Here is a 26,811-nt window from a genome sequence, read left to right on the forward strand (position 1 = left end):
ATCTTGAAGGCACGTGCAGGTGGCAGCACTGGGATCTCAGCTCTCCAGAGAGCTGGTGGTGAGCGAAGGCAATGGCCCCGGGACCTGCCATCCTGGGCTGGAGTCCAGGCTGCACCATTTCCTGGCTGTGCGACCTTGGCGAGTGACCTTACGCCCTGGAGGCTGGGCTTCCTTACCCTGGCTGCAGGGTCACCTGTGGGACCTGTGTCATGGAGCTGTGAGGGCATCAGTGACCCCTGGCCCCTAGAGCTCAGCCCTCCTGGGAGGGAAGACGCCTGCATTACGTTTCACAGTCACCGTTATCTTACAGGTGTGCAACCTGAGGCTGAGTAAGAGTGACCTTGGCACGTGACTCCTGAGCCTGGGCTCATCACAGAAGCAGGAGCCACCTCCCGGCCCCAGCTGATTGGTGCACGAAGGGCACTGGCCTTAGAGCAGCTGGCCCATTGGCTGGGCAGAGACTATGTCCCGCCCCTCCGCTGCCACCTCTTTCCCAGCTCTGGTTCACCCCTTCCCCAGCGGTTCAGTTTCCTCCCGTTCTTCATCTCTGCCTCCTCTCCCTCACCCACGCTGCCTGCACCTCCCACCCAACACTCGCACCCCGGAAGTCCCCAGGAGGGCCAGGAAGGAAAGGGCGGGGTGGGTGCACCAGGCTCAGGTGTGCACCCACGGGCGGGCTTGGCCTCCCACCACAGAGCTGCGCCCTCAGGGGCCCCACCCCTGACCCTGGAGCCCCAGGGCCCTCACTCCCCGGTCCCAGCCTGCCCTGCCGCTGCCCACGCCCCTGCCAGGCCTGCAGCCATCAGCCCGGCCACTAACCCCGCCAAGGCAGAGGCTCGGACAGTGTCAGTCCAGGACGAGATGTGGCCCAAGAAGCAATTACCAGGGTGACAGGAGCTGGGCCATGCTGGGGACAGGGCAGGGGTCCTGCACCGTGATCTCCTGTCTGTCTTTGCAGTAAATCCTCACGCAGAGGAGATTGGTTTTTCCTCGTGACTGATGGCCCTGGGCTGGGCTGAGTTTGTCCTCAGCCCCACAGACAGCCCAGGCCCAGGGCAGGTGCAGTTGGTCACGGCCCCACGGCCCTGGGTTGACACTCAACTCCAGCCCTCCGAGCTGCGTGCTCTGGGGCCACATAGTCTGTGTTGGGGCAGGCAGGGGCACCCTCTAATCCATCCACTCAGAAGGCATCTTGCCCTGATCTGCACCGAGGCCCCGTGTGGCTGCAGCGTCCCCACCACAAGGCATAAAGCCCCCAACAGGAGCCTGGGCGGAGCCAGCACCCCCACCTCATCACGCATCCCCAAGCCCGTAGGTGCCACTGCCCAGATGCTGCTTCCCTCCCTCCCCAGTGCCAGTGCAGCCCAAGCCACCACCACCTCCCACAGGACCCTGCTGCAGCCCCTCTGGTCACCCTGCCTCTCTCCTGCACCCCATCTCCCAGACCGGCCCCACATATGGCCGGAAGGAAGGCCAGAAGGAAGCTCCCCCAGTGCAGAGCTGATCTGCCTTTTCAGACCCTCTGACCAACGGCTCCCGTGGCCTTCAAGGTGAACGCCAGACTCCTTGCCACACCCCACGTGGCCCCGCACCTCTGAGGCCAGCAGCAGACCTCGCTCCAAGCACTCTGTCCTGTCCTAGTGTTGCACACAGCCACACGGCACTCCCCCAAACCCAGGGCCTTTGCACGTGCTGTCCCTCCGCCCATACTGTACTCATGCCTCCTCCCTCCTCCAGTCGGTGCTGCAATGACCTTTCCTCTGAGGGGCCTCCTCCACCCTCTGTCTGAGTCAGACCTTTCCTTGGGTCACCTACATAACACTTCTCACTCTTTGACGTGATCTTTTTATTGTTTAGGATTATTTGCACAATCTCCGTCTCGTCCACTAGAGGGCGCCCTCTGGGGAGGGTGAAGATGGCGTGCGTCTTGTTTGTTGCGGCAGCTCCAGGGCAGGTCCGGGCGCAGAAACCAGCGCTGGGGGAGCGAGGCCGCAGCAGGGCTGAGCCCAGGCCTGCCCCTCTCCGTCGGGCGAGTCCCGGGAGCCCGGTGCTCAGGCCTGGCTGGGCAGACGAGCGCCATGCATCAAGCTGACATTTCCATCCCCGGGGGAGGCGAGTGCGTGGCCGGGACTCTGGCTGGGGCGGGGGCGGCGGGGGCGGCGGCTCATCTCAGCCACCAGGCGGGAGGGACGTCAGCCCGTTGCTCCGGAGGCCTGGGCCTGCCCGGCCACGCCCGGCCTGGGAAGGACGGTGACCCCGAGGCAGACAGCGGGTGACGGGGGCAGACGAGAGAAGCGCCCAGCGTGTGCAGACACAGACGAGTGCGCAGGGCCACGCGTGAGCACCAGCACCTACCCGTGTGGCACTTTGTCCAGGGCCCGCACACGCACACGTGACCGAGCGAGCACACGGGATCCACAGGAGAACACGGTGTGGAAGAGCACGGCACACACACAGTACAAGGTGCTGACTCCTGCGTGTGCAATGTCGGCGTGTGTGTGTGTGTGTGTGTGTGTGTGTGTGTGTGTGTGTGTGCAGGGGCGACCCCTTGGCCAAGGTCAGCCTCAGATGTTCACGTGTCCGTGTGACTGGGCCTCTGCGCACACCAGCCCAGGGCACGTGGACACAGAGACGCTGGGAGCGGGCGCAGAGCCCTGGGCTGGGGTCAGGCCGGTGTGCCGGGGTCACGATCAAAGGCTCACACGAAACCCCTCAGCACCCGTCTGCTCAGCGAGGGGGGCCTTAGCTGGGAAAGCGTCTGCAGGAGCGGGAGGAGGGGCCGTTTCCTCCTGATCCAGGTCTCTCTGGGGCTCCCCGGGCACCCTCTGTCCTCACCCCAGGTGGTGCCTCCGTCCTCCCAGACTGGGGCAGACAGCAGCCGTTGCTCCCTGAATGAAGACAACACGCACAGTCCCTCTCGGTGACCCGCTGGATTACTCACCCCGCCTGCCTGGAAGTGCTTCCTTCTGTCTAACTAGCAGCCTTCTTGCTGCAGGCTCCGTGAGGCTGAAAGGCGGCTTGTTCCCAGCCCCGCCCCGGGGGTGGCCAAAAGGACACAGGAGGACTCGAAGCCTCGGTGGCCCTGCGGTCCTCTTTCCCTTCCCTTGTGACGATGGCCCTCCTTCGAGCCATCCAATATCATAATCACATACCATTTGCACGATTATTTATTTAATATTTTTCTTTAAACTGACTCTTTCTTTTTACTTAAATGCCTATTTTGGTTTCATCCTAAGCGACAACGTCTGTGAAATCAAAGCACTGATGTGCCCATTATACATTTTTTTTCTAATACACATTTACATAAACACAACTATTAAAATAGATTAAAATTTTGCCCACGTGTCAACGAAAACCATCTTCTGGACCTCCTGTGGTCCACTCGCCAACTTCAAACAGAAGGACTCCGGGCGAGAATAAGAGCTCCACCGCGCCTGGTGGCCCACGCCAGATCCAGCCCCAAATCACAGTGTTTCCCTCCTGCACGAGGCCAGAGCCCGAACGGCTTGTCCCCACGTCTCCAGGCCTCAGTAGCTGGCCCAGTCTTTCTCCCAGGCCTGTCTCCAGCCCCACACAGTCGGTCCTCAATATTTGCTGAATGAATGAAAAGCGAATTAACAAGTCACTCCCTTGATTAGTCAATGCGTGAATGAATGACTGAGCGCACACCCGCACCTGGGCGTCCCCTGGGCCCCTGCGACTCGGGGCATCTGGACCACGAAGTCTCCATCTTCCCCATGCCCCATACTCGAACCCCATAACCCGAGAGTCAGCGCCAGCTTCACTCCTCCCACATCCGTCCATCCCACCCCACGCCCGCTGATTTTCCCTCCTAAGGACTCCTGAATCTGCCTCACAGCTCCTAAGCCAGACCCCCTCTCCTCTCACTGGAGTGTGGCCAGCATGGCGTGTCTCCCACACCCATGCTCTGCCCTTAGCCGCGGCGATGTTTCTAGAACACACACCTGGGCGCATCAATCCTCTGAAAGCATCCCGCCGCCCTCTGCCCCCAGGGTAAACTCTACGCTTCCTAGCGACGCGTCCAGTCCCTCCTGGCCTCGCTCCACCCACCTGGCTTCCCAGCACGCCCTCCTCACCCCCTTCTCTCCACGCCTGCCCTCTGGACCATCTCAAAGCCCCGCAACGTGCTTGCTTTCCCCTCTGTACTCTCGCCCAGCTGACAGCCAGACAACCCTCGTGTCTTGGCTTAAATGTCGTTTTCCCAAAGGAGCCTGCCCCCCCCCACGCCCCTGCCCTGGGCTCCCGCAGCCCGCTTCCCTCACCGCTGCGAGAGGAAGCCCTGACCCCGCCCCGGCCGTGCACCAGGCTCCGTTCTGGACACGCTTCCCGTACGTTCGCTCATTTAATCCCCACAGCAGCTTTAAGAGGTAAGTATAATGTTTACCCCATTGAATAGGTGAGGAAACTGAGGCATAGAGTGGTTGAGTAACTTGCCCAAGGACACGAGGAGGACAGGGAGTCTGAACCCAGGCAGTGGCCCAGGGCAGGCAGCACGGCACTCAGTGACCACACATGCCTGTCGGGGTGCTTCAGTGCCGCCTCAGGTGCCCGCCTGCCACAGGGCTCGGCGCACGGGAGGGCACAAGGAACCCTATCATTGCGGGTGGTGGATGCACAGGTGCACGCCTGAATAGCGAGGACGGGTGCGTGGAACGATGACGGGTGGATGTCTGATACTAGGAAGGATGACAAGTAATGGACGGATGTTGATGGATGATGGAAGGTTGGAGGGGATCAGGGAGGGATGGAGGGATGATGGAGGGATGGGTGGATGATGGAGGGATGATGGAGAGATGATGGAGGGATTGAGGGATGATGGAGGGATGATGGAAAGATGAAGGAGGGATGGAAAGGATAGAGGGATGAGGGAGGGATGGAGGGATGATGGAAAGATGGAGGAATGGAGGGAGGATAGAGGGATGATGGAGGAATGTAGGTATGATGGAGGGACGATAGATAAAGGAGGGATGGAGAGATGATGATGGAGGGATGGAGGGATCATGGAGAGATGGAGGGATCATGGAGGGATGATGGAGAGATGAAGGAGGGATGGAGGGATGATGGAGGGATGATGGAGAGATGAAGGAGGGATGGAGGGATCATGGAGGGATGGAGGGATCATGGAGGGATGATGGAGGGATGGAGGGACCATGTAGGGATAGAGGGATCATGGAGGGATGATGGAGAGATGGAGGGATGGAGGGATGATGGAGGGATGGAGGGATGATGTAGGGATGGAGGAATCATGGAGGGATGGAGGGATCATGGAGGGATGATGGAGAGATGATGGAGGGATGGAGGGACGATGTAGGGATGGAGGAATCATGGAGGGATGATGGAGAGATGATGGAGGAATGGAAGGATGATGGAGGGATGGAGGGATCATGTAGGGATAGAGGGATCATGGAGGGATGATGGAGAGATGATGGAGGGATGGAAGGATGATGGGGGGATGGAGGGACCATGTAGGGATAGAGGGATCATGGAGGGATGATGGAGAGATGAAGGAGGGATGGAGGGATGATGGAGGGATGGATGGATCATGGGTGAGTAATGAATGAATGATGGAGGGATGGAATAAAAGAATGAGTTCTACTTGGGGAAAAGCTCTAGAAATCCTTCCAGAAAGGGATAAGGCCTCCTGGGAGATGCCTGAACTTGGAGTCAGGCTCCCAGTTCAACCCCAGCTCTGCCATTCACTAGCCCTACAATCTTAGGCAAGTTACTTCATCTGTGCAACCCTAAGCTCCCTCACCTTTACAATCGGACTCCGTTTCCCAGGCATGTCAGCCCTGGGATTTTATGTAAAGGTGGCCCTAGACACGGAGTGAAGGGTCCCAACAGGGGTCGGGGTGGTGTGACGTTGCTAAGCTCTCGGGATCAACGCGGCTTCTCCCTGCTCCCAGCTTAGGGCCTGAGTTTGGGCCCATCTCTCGCCCTCCCCGCGCTTCCTGCCTGCCTGGCCCTGCCTCACACACCCTCTGGGACCCGCAGCAGCCCGCCAGCCTGTGTCCATCGGTCCCCAGCCTCGGCTCCCATGGCTGGCCCTGGCCTCAGCACGCTCCGGGGTGTCACCGAGAGCCCCGGGGCAGCAGTGGGGGGGGCGATGAGGGGGCAGCCGGCCCAGACAGCAACTGGCCTCCACACACCGCAAGGAGACAGGTTCAGCAAGCATTTATTGAGCCCCTGCCGTGTGCCTGCTGCGTGAGCCCTCGGTGCCAGCGCCGCCATCCCCCCTCAGGAGGCCCACTCCCTGCCCCCCTGGCTCTGCCCCTCTGGGCACCCCCACAGGGTCCTGGTGGCTTGCGGGTGCCAGGCGTTCCATGGCCAGCGTCCGTGTATTTCCTGGCGTCACAGCCGCCCGGTGACGGTGCAGGGATCAGCGGCTGCTGTCCCAGAGTCGCTCTGTGCAGCCCTGTGCCTTCCCCCAGGCCCGCCGGCTCCCGCCCAGGGCCCTGGGACCCGGGCAGCAGAGGGCAGGACATGCCTGGCGTCTCCCTAGCAGGCTGGCCGAGTTCACAGCCCATAGGCCAGGGTTGCAGGGGTACCAGACCGGTGGTCTTGCGGCAGGGGGCGGTGCCGGCGACGGCCTGAGCTCCAGAGACTGGGCTGGGATCCTGGTCACACCCAGTGCCCGAGCACCCAGCACTGGCGGTTCAGCTCCGGTCCCTCCTGTGCCGAGCTCCGGGGCCAGGAGTCCCCCATGTGTGGCTGGTGTCCTGCCAAGAGACGAGGTGGTCAGTGCCGAAAGCCACCTTCCTCCACCCACACCCCAACTGCCCCAGCCCACCTGCACTGCCCTCACCCGCCCCCATGCACCACCCCGCCACCTGTCCTCCCTGGCAACCCACCCGCACAGCCAGCCCTCCTCCTGCCCCACCCCCTGCCCACCAAGCCTCCCGGACACCCTGCCTCTGCCAGCGTCTGCTGCCGCCCACTCTCCACCCGCCAGTGTGGACGCCACTCTGCTCACACCCTGCCCGCGCCCACGGCACACCCGCCGCCAGCCCATCCATCCTGTTCCACCGGGTAACACACCCACCCGCCACCTCTCCCCAAACGTCCCCATGCCCGCCCACTGCACCCACACTCTGCCTCCTGACCCCAGCTCACCCTCGCACCCACCCAACAGCCCAGCATGACCTGCCACCGTGCACCCGCCCGCCCACCTCCACCCACCCGCGCTGAGCCACCCCTCCTGCCCACCGCCCGCCCACTTCCCCCTGCCCAGTCCCTCTGCCACCCCCCCCACTCCCCGACCCCCGGCTAAGCCCCAGCCCATGACCCGCCCAGCACCCAGCCACATCCTGGAACCATCCCCCAGCCGGCAGGCCCCGAGGCGCCCTGTGTGTCCGTCTGTGTTCAGGGGCCGCGGTGGGCGTAGGAGGAGAGGGAGAGCAGAGGCCTCCCTGGCCTAGCCCAAGGCTCACTAGGAGCAACTCCTGGAGAGCCGGCAACGGGCCCTGCGTCCCCAGCTCCTGCCCGCTGCTCTTGGCACCAGGCACGGGAGAGCTGGGAGCTCCCCCCGCCCGCTGCTCCCACCCTCTTGCAGTGTCCTGGTTCTCTGGTTCTCGGAAGCCCACTCCCGTCCTCCCTCTCCTGTCTCTGCAGAGTCTTCCTAGCACGCCAGCAGCAGTCCCATGTCACACCGTGGCCCGCCTAGAACGCCCTGGTACCTACTGCCGAAGGAAACACTCAAGGCCCAGCTGGAGGTCCGCCTGCTCCAGGAAGCCCCCCAGGTCCTCTCCCTGGCACTTGGGGGTCTCCTGAGTGGCAAAGCCCCGAGTGGCACACCTGCCAGCTTTGCCCCCGTGGGACCCCGAGCCCAGGACAGCAAGGACTGCCCCCAGGGTGGCTGCTCCAGGAGGTGGAGGGGAACACAGAAGCTGAGGGAGACGATGGTGGGGCCGGGGGCTGAAGGAAACCAGGTTATGAGCGCACACGGAGCCACGCCCCCGGGAGTCCCCCACCTGGCTGCCAGCCCGCCAGGCAGGCGCCGCCCAGTTCACAGACCAGGGAGCTGCGGCCCCCGAGGATGAGCAGCTGCCTTAGAATTCGCAGCCCCGGTGGGGCTGGATGGAAGCCTTTTCTTCCTGACTCCAAACTTCAGCATTAAAAGAAATTTGTGCCGGGCGTGGTGGCGCGAGCCTGTAGTCCCAGCTACTCTGGAGGCTGAGGCAGGAGGATCGCTTGAGCCCAGGAGTTGGAGGTTGCAATGAGCTATGATGATGCCATGGCACTCTAGCCTGGGTGACAGAGCGAGACCCTGTCTCAAAAAATAAAAAATTTAAAAAACAAATTTGTTCCATGTCATGTTATTTTCCTACTCTGAGCTCTAATGGATGCTCAGACAAACCTGGCCATAGTTTAGGGTCACGCTGATTCTTTGTAGAAAACCCACTGAGGTGGGAATTCCCAGGGAAGCCAGGCTCTTGCTTGCACACTCATAATGACAGAGAGCTCACTCATTGCTCTTTCTTCATCTCTAAAGCAGCTCTGACAGTTGGGAGATTCTTCCTAATAACAAAATTGGCAGGAAAGCAGCAAAGAAGAAGATGATTGTGCCAGTGCTGGGAGGGGACTTTTTTTTTTTTTTTTTTGCTTTTTTTCTCCTTCTGTTTTTCATATTCTTTGATGTTTGTGCTTTGCAAATTTTACCGTATTTGTTAAAGCGGCAGGAAATATTTTTGCAAACATTCTGGAATAATTTGGCCTTAGGAAAAAAAAAAACCATTTGTTTTGGCCTCAGTCTAGGAAACAGTCGCATTGTTTTGGAAGTGCTTGCTGCCAACATAAAGGTGTTTGGTGATTTTTTGTTTTTTTTTTTTAATCTAGAAGTAAATATTTGGCACATAGAAAGGTTTGATTGTTTTTCTAAGTGAGCATTTAGAAGTGACTGTAGCTGCTGTCACGGTGGCCAACAGGCAGGACCACGGAGAACAGTAAGTGAATCGTGCATTTTTTAAGGACAAAGAAAGGCCACCATCCCTGCTCTTCCTCGAGTTAAAATCAGCTTCTCTGTCCCCTGGATCTGGAAGGCCAGTCACTGAGGACTGGGTCCCTTGTCCCCTTCTCTGGCCTTCCAGGAGGGGCTTGGGGCCTGGAACATTACAGAGTGTGTGGGAAGGGGGTTCCTCACCATGCCTGAGGAGCACCCCTTGGCCCACGAGGACCCCCCACTCACTTTCTTTCTCTCCAGGGCCTTTTACTTTGGGGCCAGTCACCAAGCAGAGAAAAAGGCCTGGTGGTAGATTGGGAATCCCAACCCAGAATGTCCCATGGGGCCAGCGGAGGATGCAGGCGGGTGGGGTGGGCCAGACCCAGCTGTCTCCAAGCTCCCACAGTGGACACCCCAGGGAATGTGGGCTCGGAGCTTCCAAACATTCCAAGAAACCGAAAATCTAGATTTCAAAATCAAAATTTCTGCCTTTAAAATTATGACCATTAGGGTTTTTAAAATATTTTGAACCGTCTACGGGCCACGTAGTATCGCTCAGGGTGGTCTCAGCCCACGGGAGGTCGTTTCGTGATCTCTGCCTGTTTCCCAATCTGCGTCTTTGTTCCATGACTCTGTCACACGGCTTTGCGCATGCTGGGCCCTGGGCTGGGAGTGCCCTTCCCTGCCCTCCCCTGGGAAGCAGAACATGGCCCTATAGGCAGAGCCCTCGCTCCTCCTCTGTGCCCTTCGGCCACTGCACACACCCTCTCCCTGTGCTCGTCACTGTGCTGCCACAGCCGGCTCACTGTGGCTCTCCCCAACTGTCCTGGGGGTGGGGGACATCTATGCAAGTGGGGACCCGGTCTGCTTCATCCTGGAGCCCTCCGCCCCCAGGCGCACCCAGAGCAAGTCCTGAGCTGACTTTTTTTTATTTCATTTTTTTAAAAGAAATGATGAAACTATGGAAGAGGAGAAGGAGTGACTCCTGAGCCTAGGGCACGAGCCCCAGCCGCCCTCCGTGCTCTGAGCCTGCACGCCATAGAGAAGCTCTTCACTCAGCCTCTCCTCCTTGGGTGCAAGCTCGGGGGGGACTGTGCTTGGGTCTAACAGCCAAAGGTTCAAATCCAGGCTCCGCCGCTTATAAGCTGTGTGGATTTTGTTTAAGCTGTGTGGCTTTCGACAAGCAACTTCAGACCCTTCTGAGCCCGCAAGTGCATGTAAGACACAAAAGAGACAGTGGGCCCAGGAGGCCCCGCACAGAAGCCCTTCATCATCTGCCTCAGATACTGCTGGGTGTGGAGACACGAGGCGCCGGCACTAGGAGGGGTGGGGTTCAACAGCCGCTCTTCGCAGGTGGGGAAACGGGCCCAGGGGTGGGCACAAGTTTGTCCAGGGTCCCTCTCAGAGGGTTGGTAGCAGATACTTTGTTTTAAATTCACTGGGAAACCCCTCAGGGTTGGCAGAGTATTTGACCTATAGGAGGTTCTTGAAAGATGTGATTTCTCTTCCCTTTTGAATCCAGATATCAAAACATGAACCCACTTAACATCTGATCCCCTCCAGTCCCGACTTCACAATCCCTCAGAGGGAGATCGCTCTCTCAAATCCCCTCCAAGCCACCAACATCCCAGGGACCAGCTCCCAGTTCTACTGGATTGAATCAAATCACATCTACTGCTCCCAAATGGATTCATTGGGTGGGAAGGGCCCTTCGAGACCAAGAATGTCAATGCCAGCATGAATGTGCAGATGGAGAAACCGAGGCACTTAGAGGAAAACTGACTTGGCCAAGATCGCTCTGAAGCTGGTGTAGTGAGGGTGGGCAGGTGTGGGTACTGGCGTTCCTAACCCCATCTCAAAGAAGAGCTGAGTTCCTTTACAAGGAAGTTCCTTCCAGGAACTTGCTCGCCTGCTGTCCAAGGTGCTGAAAAGAGCCCACTGTCCGGCTGCCCAACCTTGACTTCTGCCCTCCAGAAAGAGATGAGATGTGGAGAGTGATGGAGAATGAATCAAGGCTGGCACAAGGTATCTGGCTTTGGAGACCTGTCAGCTAGTGACACCATCATCCCTCTTCTGTTGTCCAAAATGTCCTCGAAAATATGAGTTAGGTACCATTACCGTCCCATCTTACAGATGAGGAAACTGAGGCTCAGCTAATTTAAGCCATGTGTCCAGGGCCTCACCACTGGGATTTGAGTCCAGGAACCCTCATTGCAAAGACTGAGCTCGTAACCACCGCAACACACTGTCCATGGAGCACCAGGACAGTGGGATGCAGAGAGGAAGGCACCACCTCTGCCAGGGCTGGGGAGAAGGCTGGGTGCCATTCCCAGACACGTGAGCAACACTGTGAAAGCACTGGTGACAGTGCCCAGGCCCACTGGTGGGGCTCGTTTTCCGCCCAGTGGAGCAAGGGGGCAGGTCACGCCAGGCAGGAGGAGCAGGGTGGGAACTAGGTTCCTGGCGGGTGAACGAGGGTCTTCGGCAGGTGTGACAATCCTAGCAGGCAAGCAGCAGAGTGGCAAGAGAACAGGGCACATGGGGCCGGAAGGGAAACAGTGGAGGGTCGCAGGCACCAATGTTGGTGGGTGCAAGGTGGGCAAGGCCCAGCAGCCCCCTGAACTCCTGTACCTCAGGGGTTTCCGCCTTATCACCAGGCTGTGTGACACAGACTCTTGACCTGCCCCAGGAATTTGGCTCTGCAGGGAAATCTGTGTTTTAACACCTGTCCCAGTAGCCGGGTGTAGTGACTCACGCCTGTAATCCTAGCGCTCTGGGAGGCCGAGGCAGGAGGATCGTTTGAGCTCAGGAGTTCAAGACCAGCCTGAGCAAGAGTGAGAGCCCATCTCTACTAAAAAAAATAGAAAGAAATTAGCCGGACAACTAAAAATATGTATAGAAAAAATTACCCAAGCATGGTGGCGCGTGCCTGTAGTCCAAGCTACTTAGGAGGCTGAGGCAGGAGGATTGCTTGAGCCCAGGAGTTTGAGGTTGCTGTGAGCTAGGCTGATGCCATGGCACTCTAGCCTGGGCAACAGAGTGAGACTCTTTCTCAAAAAAGAAAGAAAGAAAAATTAGCCAGGTGTCATGGTGTGCACATCTAGTCCCAGCTATTTGGGAGGCTGAGAAAGGAGGATTGCTTGAGCCCAGGAGTTTGAGGCTTTGGTGAGCTACGATGACACCACTGCACTATAGCCAGGGTGACAGAGTGACACTCTGTCCCAATAAACAAAACAAAACAAAAAACAAACAAACATCTGTGCAAGTGATTCTTAGGGTCAGGCATGATCGGGTTACCACCACTGTGGGAAAAAAATGGGCACATAGAAGAAGTGACATAGCTTTGTGAACCAGGATGAATTACTTTGTTTCTCAGAACCTGGAATCTTCCCCTGTGAAATGGAAATACTACCCAAGGACTGAGTGAGCTAAGTCATTCACCAGAAATGTACCGGAGACGTCCTATGTGCTGGGCACAGGGGATGCAGCTGCAAGGCGCCTGTCCTTGTCACATTTCCAGTCTAGTGGGGAGAGACTGGAAATAAACAATTAGCAAAGCGAAGAAAGGCTCAGAGAGGTCAGAGTCACGGAGGGAAGAGGATGGGGAGAGGATGGGGAGACGCCTCCATGGGAATAGGGGAGAGGGGCTGGCACAGCGCCCCGCACACCAGGGCTGCCTTCCCAGGAGGCTTTGGGGCTGGGAGGGGCCCCGGAAGACACAGTCAAGTTTACGTCTCGGGAAGATGGATTGGAGGGGGACTGGCCCTAGAGGCAGCAATTCCCATCTGGAAGTTGCTGAACAGCCCAAGCGAGCGACAAAATGCAGACTCGCTCCTGGCAGCAGCTTTAGAGGGACAAGCACCGGCCAAGGGCTGAAGAATGCTCCCAGCAACTCCGGGAACTTGCTAGAAATGCAGGATCCTGAGGTCCCACTGCAGAGCTCCTGAGCCGGAAACTCTGAGGGTGGGGCCCGCATTGGTATTTATTTCAGAAATATTGTCTGTTTCCATTTTAATAAAAGAAGCAACTCAAGCAGTACTATATTGGATTTGATTTTGATCTAATAAAAATGCCAAGTTGCTCTGAGCCCAGAAAAAGTCTTCCTTGAAATTCCCTCTGCTATTCTGGGGACAGCGTCTGCAGAGATCCATCTAGACGGAGCTCCCAGAAGCCACCTCTGTGCCCGGCGAGTGACAGCCTCTCGCTGAGCCCAGAGCCTTCCAGACACACCTGGCAAAATCAAAAGCTCGTCTTGGGCATTGAACTTGACAGCTGCAATCAGCTGCAAACCTCAGTCGCCCCCGAAAGGAGGATGCAGACACCTGGACCATATGGCAGTGTCGCCGCCATCAAATGTCACGTCTGATGTGCTCCCGAGCTGGCTGGTGGCACCGCAAAGCCCCAAAGGCAGGCTTTAAAAGCAAACTCTTTCCTCAGGAAAAAAAAAACTGTGACAGAATCCATAACATAGTAGCCCCCCAAAAATAGCAACTTCGGGGGCAGTTAGGACAACCAAAAGTTTATGTAACTGTGTATACGAAAGTGGTTTCTCAGATGGGAGGTGGGGGGAGAAACTTGGAGGTTTAGAGCTGGCAATTGAGCACCTACTATGTGCAAACACTATTTTAGGCTCTTGGGATACAGACATGAACAAAACAGACAAGGTGCCCCTGTTCTCATGCCACTTAGCGGAGAGAGACAAATAAAACACACACCAAGCACATCAATATAAAAAGATCATTTCAGAGAGGGATGAATTTTGTGAAGAAGAGAGTATGTGGAGATATGAGGATGACTGGGACGCTGGTGCAGATCAGGGAGAGCTTCTCGGAGGAGGTGGCCTTTCAGCTGAGGCATCAAGATGAGACAGCCAGCCATGCACAGATTTGGAGGGAGAGCATTCAGGCAGAGAGAACAGCAAGTGCAAAGGCCCTGCAAAGGACTGAGTTTTGCATGTTCAAGAAAGAGGAAGCCGGGTGGGCTGGGGCAGGCTGGGAGAGGGGAGAGGGGCAGGAGTGAGGTCGGGGGCCCGGGGGACCTGAGCAGGAGCGTCCCCAGGGAAAGAGAAAGATCCAGACGCCAGGCTGAGTTTGATGGCCACGTGGACCAGAGACCTCAGCAAGGTCAACTTGCCTTTCAGCGCCTCAGTGTCTCCATCTGCATAAGAGGAGGAATAATCCCTCTTCCCTGGGGCTGGGCCGGCCGTCCAGGGAGAAGGCAGCCAAGTGCCGAGCACAGACCTGCACACAGTCATGCTCGATCTCGCGGGCTCCCTGACACCCTCCTCCCCCGTCCTCCTGCCGGCGACTCAGCCCGTGGCAGGAGCTGAGCAGCTGCTCCCTGCACAAATATCGCAAAACTCATCCAGGCATTTCCACAATATTTTCTTGGCTGAAAACCCACTAGCAGCTAAGAGGCCGGATTCTGGAGACAGCGCCCTTTCCACAGTCGGTCTGATCGGCTGCTTATCTGGACCACGAGCTCCGCGAGGACGGGGCCGCACACACCCTTGGTGCCCTGCCCAGGCCCGGCAGGGCGGGTGCGCCCAGCAAGTGCGGCCACTGACAGTGGGCCGTGGAGTCACACAGGCTGGTTCAAACCCCAGCTCCGGCACTTCCTGGCTGTGTGATGCTGGGTACGCCACAGTTTTAACCTCCTGGGCCTCAGTTTCCGCTTCTGTAAAACGGGGCTGTATTTAGAATGACACGAGTGAGCGTAAAGTCCCGGGAACACACACAAGGGTGAGAGATCATGATCGGATCGGGGGCACTGAGCTCTTCTTGTTGGCCATTGTCATAGCCAAGACGAGGCATCGTCGCCGTAGCTGTAGAGGCCCTACGAAGTTGGGGCGCCCCTGGCTCAGCAGCCCCTCCCACCCCTCCCTCCGTCTCCTGACCCCCACGCCCCCGAGCTGGGTGAGGAGCCTCTGCCGCCTTGGGGCCTGCCTGGCCGCGCCACAGCCCCGGCCGCACGGTGGCTTGGGTCCGTCTCACTCCCCGGACGGGAACTCGCCAGGGCCCAGCGACATCCCTTATCGGTGTCCGCGTTGCCCGACCCAGAGAAGCCTCCTCTATAGCGATGTGGGGGACAGACGAAGCCGCCGTTTAGGACCACGGAGGTGACCGTCTCTCTGATGCCAGCGTCCAGGCCCATTCCACGCTGTTTGACATGCATGTCCCCGGCACCCCTGTGGCCCGGGGGAAGACGGCCATCCCTGCTCATGCTCCAGTCCCCGATCAAGGGCATGCCCGGCGCAGGGGCCATGGGATCTGAGGGTTTTCCTCCCCGAGAAGCCAGGATTTGGAAAACCTCCCGGGGCAGCCAACAGCTTTCTGCAGCCCCCTCCCCGCCGGCCTGGGGGTCAGGACCTCGTCTTGGCTGCCTCTCCCCACCCCGCACGCTCCCCAGAGGGTCTCAGCAGGCCCTCGGCCCCAGCCATCCCGTACTGCCGCCCGTCTAAGCTCCCTCCATCGAGCCAGCGCCTCCTGGACGCCCCGCCAGCCCCTCACACTCTGCACACCCAAAGCATCACTGGCCTCCCAGACTGCCCCTCCCCCGGCCCTTCCCGTCAGGGACTCCACGCCCTTGACCGTCCCGGCAGCAATTCCGTGCACATCCCAGGTTGCTCCCCTCCCCCACTCTGATCCCCCAACCTGCCCCCCGCCCCAGTGCCGGGGCCCACTGGTGAGGAGGGCCTCCCCACCCGGCCCAAGCCCTCTGCCCACATCCTGAGCTGGAAGTGCCGGAGAATTCGTGCACCGCACCCCACCCTCGGCAGCCCTCACACAGTGACCCAGGAGAGTCGCCGTCCTGCCTGGGGGGTGACGCGGATGCGCATGCCCTGACTGGCTGCCCGAGGTCCCCAGCGGCTGGGCCCGGTGCCTGTCCCTGGCCACCTTCCTTCGTAGTCTCCCCTCTCCACTCCTGCCTGGGTTTCCTGAGATCACCGAAATAAAGTACTTGCTGTCGTGTCCTTGTCTCAGGGGTTTCCTACCCAAACTAGGACACTCTGGAAATTCTGCCAGCAGAGAGTTCTGGAATCCACCCACTTGTGTCTCCACTTCCACAAGTCAGGCCACCACGGCCTTTCCCAGGGATGACGGCCACAGCAGATGCCTTGTGCCTACGCTGCACGCTGAGTGCTCTAGCGGCCACTCGTCTGCTTCCCTCCAACCCCTCCCACACTGCAGAGACGCGTGCACAGAGAGACAGGGAAATGGGGAGAGGGAGATGAGAGAGAGATGAAGGAGCGAGATGATGGAGAGATGATGAGATAATAGAGATAGAGAGATGATAGAGAGATAAGTAGATGATAGATACATGATAAAGATAAATAATAAATAGAGATAATAAATGGGGGGGAGAGAAAGGCGGTGGGACTTGGGCGTGTCTCCCACCTGCTCCCACCCCGGCACCCCTGCAGAGTTGGCCCTTCTCCCCATTGCACAGCAAGCTGCTACGTTCCCCCTGGCTCTGGCCTTTGCGCCTGCGGGTCCCTCTGCCGGGAGAGCTCTTTCATTGGCTGACTTTTCTTGCAGGTCCCAGCCCAGAGGCCCCTCTGACAGTTGGCTCTGAAGGACAGAGTCTCCTGCTTCCTTCTTACCACCACACGTCCCTCCCCTGGCACTTGTCTGTACAGGACGTGGTCGTGCGCGTTACGAGTTCACGGATCAAACGACTCCCTCTCCCCGGGACTGGCCTCCTGCCGCCTCCCCAGCACCGGGCACAGCCTGGCACCCGGCAGGTGGCCCACAAGTCCTTGCCGAGGGAGTGGCAGCTGGTTACCCACGGGCCGCAGGCCTGGTGAACGCACGGGTAGCTCCTTCATGGGCAAATGCTGCTCAGGAGATGAGCCGGGGGCCAGGGCAGGGGCCCGCTGCTGTGCGGGGAGCCCAGGAGGCTCAGGCCGAGCAGGAGCTGACGGGGTCTGGGCCGTGCCAGGGCCCCCAGATCCGTCCCTGCTGTGTGCTCCTGAGCCCCTCCCCGACGGGTCCTCCCCGACGGATCCTCCCCTCTGGCACCCCCAACGCAGGAGTGCCCCGGCCACCTCCACCCCATTGGTCCTGACCCCTCCTTCCAGGAAGCCCCCCACGCTAACACTTCAGGACCACCCTGTTCCTCAAGCAGGTGACTGGCACGTTGGCCACCTCCCTAGGCCGACACCTCCCTCAGGGGCCTCCTCCCCACAGTGAAGGCCAGAGCCTCTCCTCTGCTGCAGCCGGGCCTCCCCGCAGGGCCATTTCTCGTTCAGTTACAAGGATCGCAGGGTCAGGAGGCAGACAGCCCTGCGTCTAAATCTCTTCTGCCTTAGTTTGCATTCCCCAGGAGCAAACTCTGAGATAAGAACCTGAGTGCGGGTGACGGGTAGGGAGGCGTGGAAAGGGGGCAGAGAGGAAAGGGGGCAGGGGGAAGGGAAGGGGGCCGCCACCCTGATGACCACTGACTGTCCGCGCTGCAGGGAGAGCGCAGAACACACGCCCGGGGATCCCACTCCGGGCGTCTATACGCCAACTGCCCTGACACTCCCAGCCTTCTGGGGGTGGAGGTGGGGAAGCCTGCAGGCACAGAGATGCAGACACAGATGGAAGTACTGGAGCTTCCTAAAAGACCTGAGACCCAGGGCGTTGACAGTGTCTGCTGTAACTCCTCTGCCACTGACTAACCAAGCTGTGTGACCTTGGGCAAGTTACCTCACCTCTCTGAGCCTTAGTTCCCTCATCTGCAAAATGTGGGTAGCAATGCCGGCCGAAGGGGTTGGGGGTCGGCAAGAGTGTGAGATCGGGCATGAGAAGCCCTTAGGACAGGGTGGGGTGGGCAGGGAGGCACGTGGGGGCCTTCAGCAGGCTCAGCCGAGATTTGACCATTGTAACTCTAATCTTATGTTGGTTATTCCCTTTTCTGTCTTGAGCAAGGCCCTTTCTCTCCTTTGACATCCCCTTGGCCTTCTGGTCCTGACATCTGTTTTCCTAATGTACGCCCTAGATTGCGTCTCACCGTGAGGTGTATGAAGTCACCGCATCCTGAGCTACCAAGAGCACCTGCGGCGCAAACGTCTCTCGCCCGCTGTCACCTCCCTGACTCAGCTACTTCTACTCCGGCCTGTTCTCCCTCAGGTTGACCCCTGCGCTGCGGTTTCCCTGCCCGCCTGCCTCTGGGCACCTCCGTCCTGCCTCCTCTCAGCAGCCCACGCCCGCCGGAAGGGCAGCGGCTGCTGCTTGCGGGGGACTTGCCAGGCTGAGACACCAGCCTCAGTTTCCGCATGTGCGCTGGGTGTCTGGGGAGAATGCAGGGACGCTGGTGGCCTGGCCTAGCTCATCCCAGGCTTTCTCTCTCCTGCGACGGCCCATGAAACTGCAGCGGCAGGCGAATGCAAGCGAGGCCACTTACGGGTGGGGTATCTCTCGTGGCGGCAGTCCAAGCGAAAGTCCTCCTCCTCGCTCCCATCCCCCTTCTCGATCCTGCAGAGGGAAAAACGAAAACAAAAGATGTGTGAGAGAAGAGCAGGCTGAGCCGGGCAGAGGCCCCGGACCGAAAACAGGCAGTCCCTCCCCTTGAGGGAACATCTTGCAAAGTAACTTTCCACCTGCCGCCCCGTGGGCTCTCAAAGGGCACACAACCCTGTGAGCTGAGCATCATTATTCCCATTCTGTTGATGGAGAAACTGAGGCGTTTGGAGTTGATGTGACGGACTGGTGCCACGCAGCTAATGAACTAGAGGAAGAATAGGGACGCAAACCCATTGTTCTCGCAAAGAGATAAACATCAGTTATGTGCAAATGGTATACTACAAAAGATGTGTCCAGTTTGATTTGTTTTAGAAGTTATGCGTTGATATGCACAGACATTATTTGGCAGAACAGATACCAAGAGGTTAGTGGTGATTATCCCCATAAACTGAAACTACGGGGTATTAAATCTGGAGCCTTCTTTTTGCTTAATTCTATTTTCCGATTTGAGAGGCAAGGGTCTTTTCTGAGCCGTATAACAAGTCTTAGCTAAATCAAAACACTTCCTAGAGATAATTCTGCATGCAAACACAGCCCTGGTCTTCCAACTTCTGGCACAGTGCTCCTTCCCACCAACCGCCGTGAGAGCTTCTTAGGTGTGGGTTCCCTCCTCTCTGGCATCTCAAGATCGCTGCGGTCCCAGAGGGAGCAGGCTCTGCGGGGTGGCAGCAGGTGTGGCACAGAGCAGAGGGTCACAGGGACCTGGACAGTGGAGGCCACCACACACTCTCTGACTCGGCTCCAAAGGTATGTCCTCACTCGAATCCCACTGACGGCTGGGCCGGAGAACATGTGGGGCCGTGTTCCCTCACTGCACGTGTCATTTGACTGTAGCCCAAATAAATTCCAGAGCTCCACATGGCCCAGTCCCAACGGGCATCACGTGTACAGGAACAGTGCCCAGTCCCTGAACTAAAAACAACTCCAATCATTTTTGCATCTCCTAAAGATCCTGGACGGTCCCCCAATCACACACCCCGGCATCTTTCCTCCACTGCCCTCTCTGCCTTTCGCTTGCCTTGCACCTGTCCTGAAACCTCTCACTCCCAACGCTCCCCGCAAGGCCCTCCCTGTCTTCTCGCCGCTATCCTCTTTCCTCTCATGAGAGGATGTCCCCATCCTTCCCAGAGCAAATGCTCCATCTCTGTTCTCTGGTTCTTCCCGACACCTCTTGCTCCTCGCTGCATGTCCAGGAGCCTGGGCTGGAGCAGAGACGTGGGGAGGATGGCAAGCAATGCCACAGAGTCCTCCGCAGAAGGGAGACAGCCACTCGTACATGGGTAATCTTGGTCCCCTAAGATTGCCCATTCGTCCATTCGCTCGTCCACCCGGAACGTCCCGTGGACTTGCTCTGCGTGGCCGGCACCAGATGCTGTGTGGACGACACAAATGTCCACTGCATAGTCTCTGCCCTCAGACAGCTGCCAGCCTAGCAGGGGACACACGCTCACACGGGGTTAGAGAAAGGCAGGCTGTGAGCCACACCACACGGGGACTGTCCACGCCGTCTGTCCCCGGGGGCCAGGCCCGTGCTTCCCAGGGAGCAAACCCTGAACACAGTTTCTGTCCACAAATATCTCCCGTGGCCTGGGTGGCTGCAGACGCCAAAACAAAGGCACGTGTGTTGATGCTATAGGAAGCCACATTTTAGTTCAATATAAGGGAGAATATTTTGTTTTCTTTGTCTTTTAATAGAAACATCTTATTTATTTTCCTGATAACACAAGCTTGTTCCAAAAACAAACAAAAGAAATTCCACTGCCACAGAGAGAGGAGAAGTCCCCCTATAATCACGTCTCCGTGTAGTGGGATCACCACTGTTAGCAGTTTGGTGTCTGTATTTTCAGAACTGATATATATATCCATGTAACTGATATATATATATATATATATACATATATATATATATATATAACCATAAATAGACTCAAATGAATACTGTCTTATAACCTGATTATTTTTTTACTTACCCAGAAATTTTCCCATGCGGCACCTAGATCTCAGGCATTTTTTTTCTTATAGTTATATGAAGGAAAAATTAATAGTCAATTTTCTACTTTTACTTTTATCTATCTATCTATTTATTTATTTATTTATGAGACAGAGTCTCACTCTGTTGCCTGGGCTAGAGTGCTGTGACATCAGCCTAGCTCACAGCAACCTCAAACTCCTGGGCTCAAGCAATCCTTCTGCCTCAGCCTCCCAACAAGCTGGGGCTACAGGCATGCGCCACCATGCCTGGCTTATTTTTTCTATATATTTTTAGTTGGCCAATCATTTTCTTTCTATTTTTAGTAGAGACGGGGTCTCACTCTTGCTCAGGCTTGTTTTGAACTCCTTACATTGAGCGATCCACCTGCCTCGGCCTCCCAGAGTGCTAGGATTACAGGTGTGAGCCACCACACCTGACCTCTATTTTTATTTTATTTTTTTGTAGCTAGGGTCTTGCTCTGTTGCCCAGTCTAGAGTGCACTGGCATTGTTGTAGCTCACTGCAACCCCACACTTCTGGGCTAAAGCGATCCTCCTGCCTCAGCCTTCTGAGTAGTTGGGACTATAGGTGCACACCACTACACCCAGCTAATTTTTAAAACTTTTTTGGTAGAGACAGGTTCTTGCTATGTTGCTCAGGCTGGTCTTGAACTCCTTGGTCTTGCCTCAAGCGATCTTCACACCTCAGCCTCTCAAAGTGCTGGGATTACAGGCTTGAGCCACCGTGCCTGGCCTCGATACTCTATTGATAGACATTTGTGTGTTTTCTCATTTTTTCACTCTTTCAAATAATGGTGCATGTGGTGAGTTCCCCGTCACCAGAGGCATTCAAGACTGGAGGATCACCAGTCATTAAGCGGTAACTGGACTCAAACATGGGATGGGAGGCCAGGCCAGGGAACTGAGCCCCATCCTGATCCCAGAGCACACCAGCCTGGCCACACCCAGCACCTGTGGGCCAACAGATGCCAGTCCTGCCAGGTTAGTGGCGGCTTCCCACAGCCTTAGCTTGGAACCAATTCCTCGATCCACCCCAGGCTCTCTCTTCTCCTGGTTCCTTGAGGTTCACCTTGCTGCAGGCCTCATGCTGGGAGCCTCAGCCCTGGGAAGTGGGACCCGGGGAGCAATAGAGCTGGTGTCTAAGGAGAGAACCAGCCCGGCCTGGCACGGTACCTTCCGTCCCTGCTCCCCCAAACCTCGCTGCCCAGACCCAGGGCAACAGCTCCGTATCGAGTAACACCTGCCACTAGTGGGCATCTTGTGCTCCAGGCCTTGTGCTGGGCTTGGGGGCCACAGGGGCGACCCAGTGAGGCCCCCGCCCCAGGAGCTCCTGCTTGTTTTACACCAATTATCACGGCCACACGCTCAGTGTCAGGCTGGAAGGATGTTAAGCGGGTTGGCAAGATGCGTAACTGCCTAGTCCAGGGCTGGCGAATCTCCATAAAGGTCCCCGTATAGTAAGTGTTTGAGGCTTTGCGAGTCACGTGGTCTCTCGCGCAACTACTCAGCCCCGCCCTGCCGTGCGAGAGCAGCCGCAGACGAGTAAACAGATGGCCGTGGAGCGCGCAGACGATCGTGCGCGACAGCAGGTGGTGGGCAGGACTCGGCTCGGGGAGGTGTGTGGCCAAGCCCGGTGGCTCTCAGCTCTGCCGCCCATCGATGTCACCGGGAGGTTTTAATGACCAGGGGGTTTCGATGTGCAGCCAGGGCTGAGGACCACCAGTGTAGGGTCCAGCAGGGGCTTCCTCGGGGAGAGGACGCCTGGGCCACCTCCCGAAGACCGTGCACCACCTGCTTCCTTCTCGGAGGGGAGCCGAGCTCCGAGCCCGGGTCTGCCCGTCTACGAGGCTGTGTCGCCAGCGCGGGCAGAGCTGGTTTCCTCACGCATGGCCCTCTCCGCCAGACCCGCCAGGGACCGCACCGGGCCTGCAGAATCTGCGGCATCTTGGCAGCCACGTGGGCACAGCTAGGGCTGGGCAGTGGTTCCGGGCCAGGACTGACGACCCCTCCGCAGCTTCCTCAGGGGCCGAGTCCCGGCAGGAAACACGCAGAGGATAGGGGGGCTTCGGGCACCGTGAGACCTTGGGCCCTGAGTGGGGAGAAATCGGGGTTGAGCTCAGCTCTGCTGGCGGCAGGCAGCACGGCCCTGTGCAACCCTTCTGGCCGCTCTGGGTCTCAGTTTTCCTATGTGTGCAATGGGCATAACAGTGGCGGCCACAGTCATGACAGTAACAGCCGCCACCAGTGCCCGCCTGGTTGTAAGGACTAGAGCCCAGGGCCTGGCACAGAGGAAGGGCTCAGGGCATGTCAACTACCACTATTTCTAAACTCCTTCACTAGTCCGTCTTCCCTGATACAGTTTCAGTTCAGAGAGGAGGGTGGAGTTTATCTCATTCTGTGCTTGTAGCCTCAGGGTCTAGCACAGTGCTTAGCATAGAGTATCTCAAGTAATGGGAAGGAAGGGAGGAAGGGAGGGAGGGAGGGAGGGGAAGGGGAGGGGAGGAGGGGGAGGGGAGGGAAGGAGGAGGGGAGGGGAGGAGGGGGAGGGGAGGGAGGAGGGGAGGGGAGGAGGGGGAGGGGAGGGGAGGAGGGGGAGGGGAGGAGGGGGAGGGGAGGAGGGGGAGGGGAGGAGGTAAAACAGTCTGAAGCTAAGAGCAGCCCAGGGCCAGCAGGGATGCTGAGCTCACTGTTAAGAAAAGAACAACCACAAATGGCACTAGGCATGATTCCGTTTGATTTGAATGGTAATTTCCTGCAGGAAGTATTATGCGTTCTCTAAAGACAGATTTGCTTTTGTTAAGAAAATGGTGGTATATGGTATTACCCACAAATCTAAGTAAGTGCCTTGAAGGGTTAAGGGAGATGCCTGGAGTGAAACAGCACTCAGAGCCAGCAGCAGATGGGACCCGAGCACCCTGGGTGGGTCATTCCCCCTAGGGGGTGGGGTGGTGGCTCCACTACTCACCAGCTATTTGTGTCTGGACAAGCCTTGATTTCCTCATCTGCTAAATGGGCACATAATACACCTACTCTTAAGGTTGTTGTAAGGAATTCGTGAACTAATAAATGCAAAGCTCAGTCTATCTAGGGTGGTACTTAGAACACTGCGTGGCACTTACTTTGATGGTCGTCATGTCATTACTATTTCCGTCGTCACCATCCTCACCGGCGGGGCCCTTGTGGTCCCGTGGCTGTGCGACTCCACCCTCAGCCCCACCTCCCAGTTGAAGCGGTGGAAGGTGCGTTTGTTAGCACGTCACCCAGAGCCCCGTCGCCAAGCACACGCCCCTTTCGTCCATCGTCCCGAGCTGTCGCTGCCATTGCCTCAAGAAAGGGACACTCTGGAAGGAGCAGAGCAAAAGCCTTCAGAGCACCCAAAATCCCTGGGTTCAGGAGAGACAGATCCCACCGGAGTTCACAGCTAAGCCTTTTCTGCCCGAGAAGAGACAGTCTCCCAAATCGGGGACAAGGAGTGTCAGAGCAGAAGCCACAAGTGAACTGATGCAGCGATGCCCAGATAGTGCACAAGCCGCAGGGACAGGTGACCGGAACTGTGGTGCCTGCTCAGACACTAACAGCATCATCCCCATTTTACAGACGAGAAAACTGCGGCTAAGGTGAACGTGTAACTTGCCCAGAGTTTAACAGCAGGCGGGTAAATGTTACCACCTGGCTCTCCAGCAGGAAAAAAATCCCTGATTCAAAGTATCTGTGCAGCTCTGTGGGGCAGATCCTCCCAGCACCGCTAAGTTGAAGCTGACCCTGTGACATCACCAAGCCGGGAAAAGACCTGCGCGAGGGGCTGTCATCTGCCACCCCGGGTGGCTCCTCCCCTGCAGTTGGCTTGTGGCGGGGCTGGGACCCGAGCTCAGGTTTGTGGGCCCCTGGAGCAGGATTGTGTTTCTGCCGCACCCTGAGGACAAGCCGGGTCCTTGGTCACACCCACCCGGGTGGCCTGCAGGGGGAGGGCCGTGTGGAAAGCCGGGCTGGGGACAGCCCTCCCCGCTGGCTCTCCCAGAACTTTAGCAGGAGCGCCAACAGCTGTCTGGGGGTGACTGCGCCATCCCGAGGTTACTGCCTGGTAACCCACAGCAGTCTGGAGTATGGCCGAGGCCACGTGTCCACTCTCTTTGAGATCAGAGAAGGTGCAGGCAGGTGGCAGAGCTGGGAGGCTCTGAGGACACTGAGGGAAGGTTTCAGGGACAACCGGAACAGCGGCCTGATTCCAGGGCTGAAGGTGGCCACGGCGGCCCCGGCATTGGCAGGGGCTACCAGGCCTCGTCTCTGCTGTGCCCAGGGGGTGTCAGGTGCCGGTGCCGGGTGCCCTGCGGCCTGCCCAGCCTCCCTGCCTCCTCCACCCCACCTGGCCCAATCTGGGCCATCCTCGAAGCCAGCTCCCTCTCCCTGGCCCCAGCTGGCTCTGTTTCCCAAACTCCAGCCTGTACACTGTGCTTCTCAAACTATCTGCAAAAAAGGAGTAAGTTTTCTTCCCCCTTAATCTTCAATCTGCCCTGGACCAATTCTTTCATATTCAATAAAAGCAAAATGGAAAGAGGCCAGTGTGGATGTCTCAGCAATGTCAACTTGCTACACGAGTTCCCACTCCGCTCAGTCTCTGTCCTCGTATCCTGAAGGATTTTTGCACATGGGCACTGGTCCGGGGACCACACTTTGAGTAGCCCTGGTCTGCTGGACGCTTCTTTCTCCTCTGGCCTCTGCAGGTCACATCTCCCTCCCAACCCCACGACAGGAGCTGCATCTGCTCTGTCCCGCAGCCCTGCACTCCCCAAACTGTACGGTGCTCAGAGATCACCCGAGGGCACTGCGATTTAGCAAGTCTGGGGTCCTGCATTTCCAACAGGGTCCCAGGGGAGCCAGGCTTTGGGCCTGTGAGGGGCTCCACTCAACCTGGCTTCCTGTCCCCTCCCCACCGTCAAGTGCCAGCTGTGGTGACAGTGGGCAGAAGAGCCTCTCAATGTCCCTCCTGTTGGCCGTTTCTTCCAGATGTTCCTCCCAGATGTTCCTCCCAGCATCTTTCAATCATTTCCCACTTCAAGGACCACTCTGTGCTTCTCCCCTTCCTGATACCCTGGCATTGGCCAGTGATCTCGTCCTGTGAGCCATGCTAGGGTCCTACAACCTCTGCGGTGCCACCGCTGACTTTTGGGCACCACGCCCCTCGCAGGAACAAATGGCAGCCTCGAAGGACCCTCAGCGCAGAGCGGTGAAGCGCAAGGTGCTGCTGAGAAGTGACATTCAGGCAGAGATGACAGATGGATAAAACGGAGCCGTGATTGATCACGTCTCAGAGGTTAAACATCCAGGAAACAGTCGCAGAGGACAAAAAACACATTGATTTTTAAACGAGCAATTTACAATGGAATGAGAAATGGAATTAAAAGGAATTTTGGCAAATAAATGACCACAGACAGTAAATTAAGATTCCATAACATCATATCAAAAAGGCCATTCCAAGATAGAGAGAAATAAATGGGTTTTGTAAAAAGATTCTGTTTTTTTTTTTCCTTTCCCATTTTTTGAGTAATATCATCGTGATTCGAAACATTCGGGAAATACCACAGAAGATAAAGCGATCCGCAGCGCCAGTGCCTTAGCCCGACCCCTGTCTGTGCACAGCTTACGGTCCGCTCCCCGTTTCTCCAATGCCAGGTTTTAAAAAGGGACCTCTAGGTATTGACACCTTGGGATTATTTTTACAATCACGTGGGTGGGAAATTATTAGTTGGAAATATAAGTAATCACCAGCATCGGCGGTGCCCCTGCCCCGAACCCCCACCGCCACTTGCAACAGCCCCTAGGGCAGGCGTCCTCAAACCACGGCCCGCAGGCCACATGCGGGTGTTTTCGCCCATTTGTTTTTTTTACTTCAAAATAGGGTATGTGCAGTGCGCAAAGGAATTTGTTCATAGTTTTTTTTAAACTATAGTCCGGCCCTCCAACGGTCTGAGGGACAGTGAACTGTCCCCCTGTTTAAAACGTTTGAGGACCCTTGCCCTAGGGGGTTCCTCCAGCCGCCAGGGGCCCACCGTCAACGTAAAACCTCCAGACTGGATGTTTCTAGTTCCTTCCACAGCCCAACTGGACACCAGGAGAGGGAACCGGTGAGCAAGGCCCCAGAGGCGGGGATAACCGAGGCCAGGAGGGGACGTGCCAGGGAGTCTCCAGCACAGAGAAGGGGAGGTCAGAGCTAGGGACGGAGGCAGGAGAGCGCCGGGCCGGGGAACTGCAGGGGTGAGGGGAGCTGCACACACGGGGAGGGGCCGGGGTGCTGTGTGCACAGCTTACAAGTTATGGCGAGGAGTTGGGCCCTTGTCCTGGCGGCCGTGGGAAGCCA

General features: G+C 57.5%; 1 protein-coding gene across 1 annotated transcript in view; it reads right to left on the bottom strand.

The window, feature by feature from the left end:
• Positions 1 to 5,570: 5,570 nt before the first annotated feature.
• GSG1L (GSG1 like) overlaps positions 5,571 to 26,811 on the bottom strand; it is a 198,399-nt gene continuing 177,158 nt past the window's right edge. Inside the window, exons 6-7 of the mRNA XM_012759022.3 lie at positions 18,347 to 18,417; positions 5,571 to 6,740 (exon numbers count right to left, since the gene is read on the bottom strand). Coding sequence (XP_012614476.2) covers positions 6,643 to 6,740; positions 18,347 to 18,417 — 169 coding nt within the window. The 3' untranslated portion in view covers positions 5,571 to 6,642. The remainder of the gene's footprint in view (positions 6,741 to 18,346; positions 18,418 to 26,811) is intronic.

Source organism: Microcebus murinus, chromosome 19 (assembly GCF_040939455.1).
Source record: "Microcebus murinus isolate Inina chromosome 19, M.murinus_Inina_mat1.0, whole genome shotgun sequence".
Taxonomy (NCBI): Eukaryota; Metazoa; Chordata; class Mammalia; order Primates; family Cheirogaleidae; genus Microcebus; species Microcebus murinus.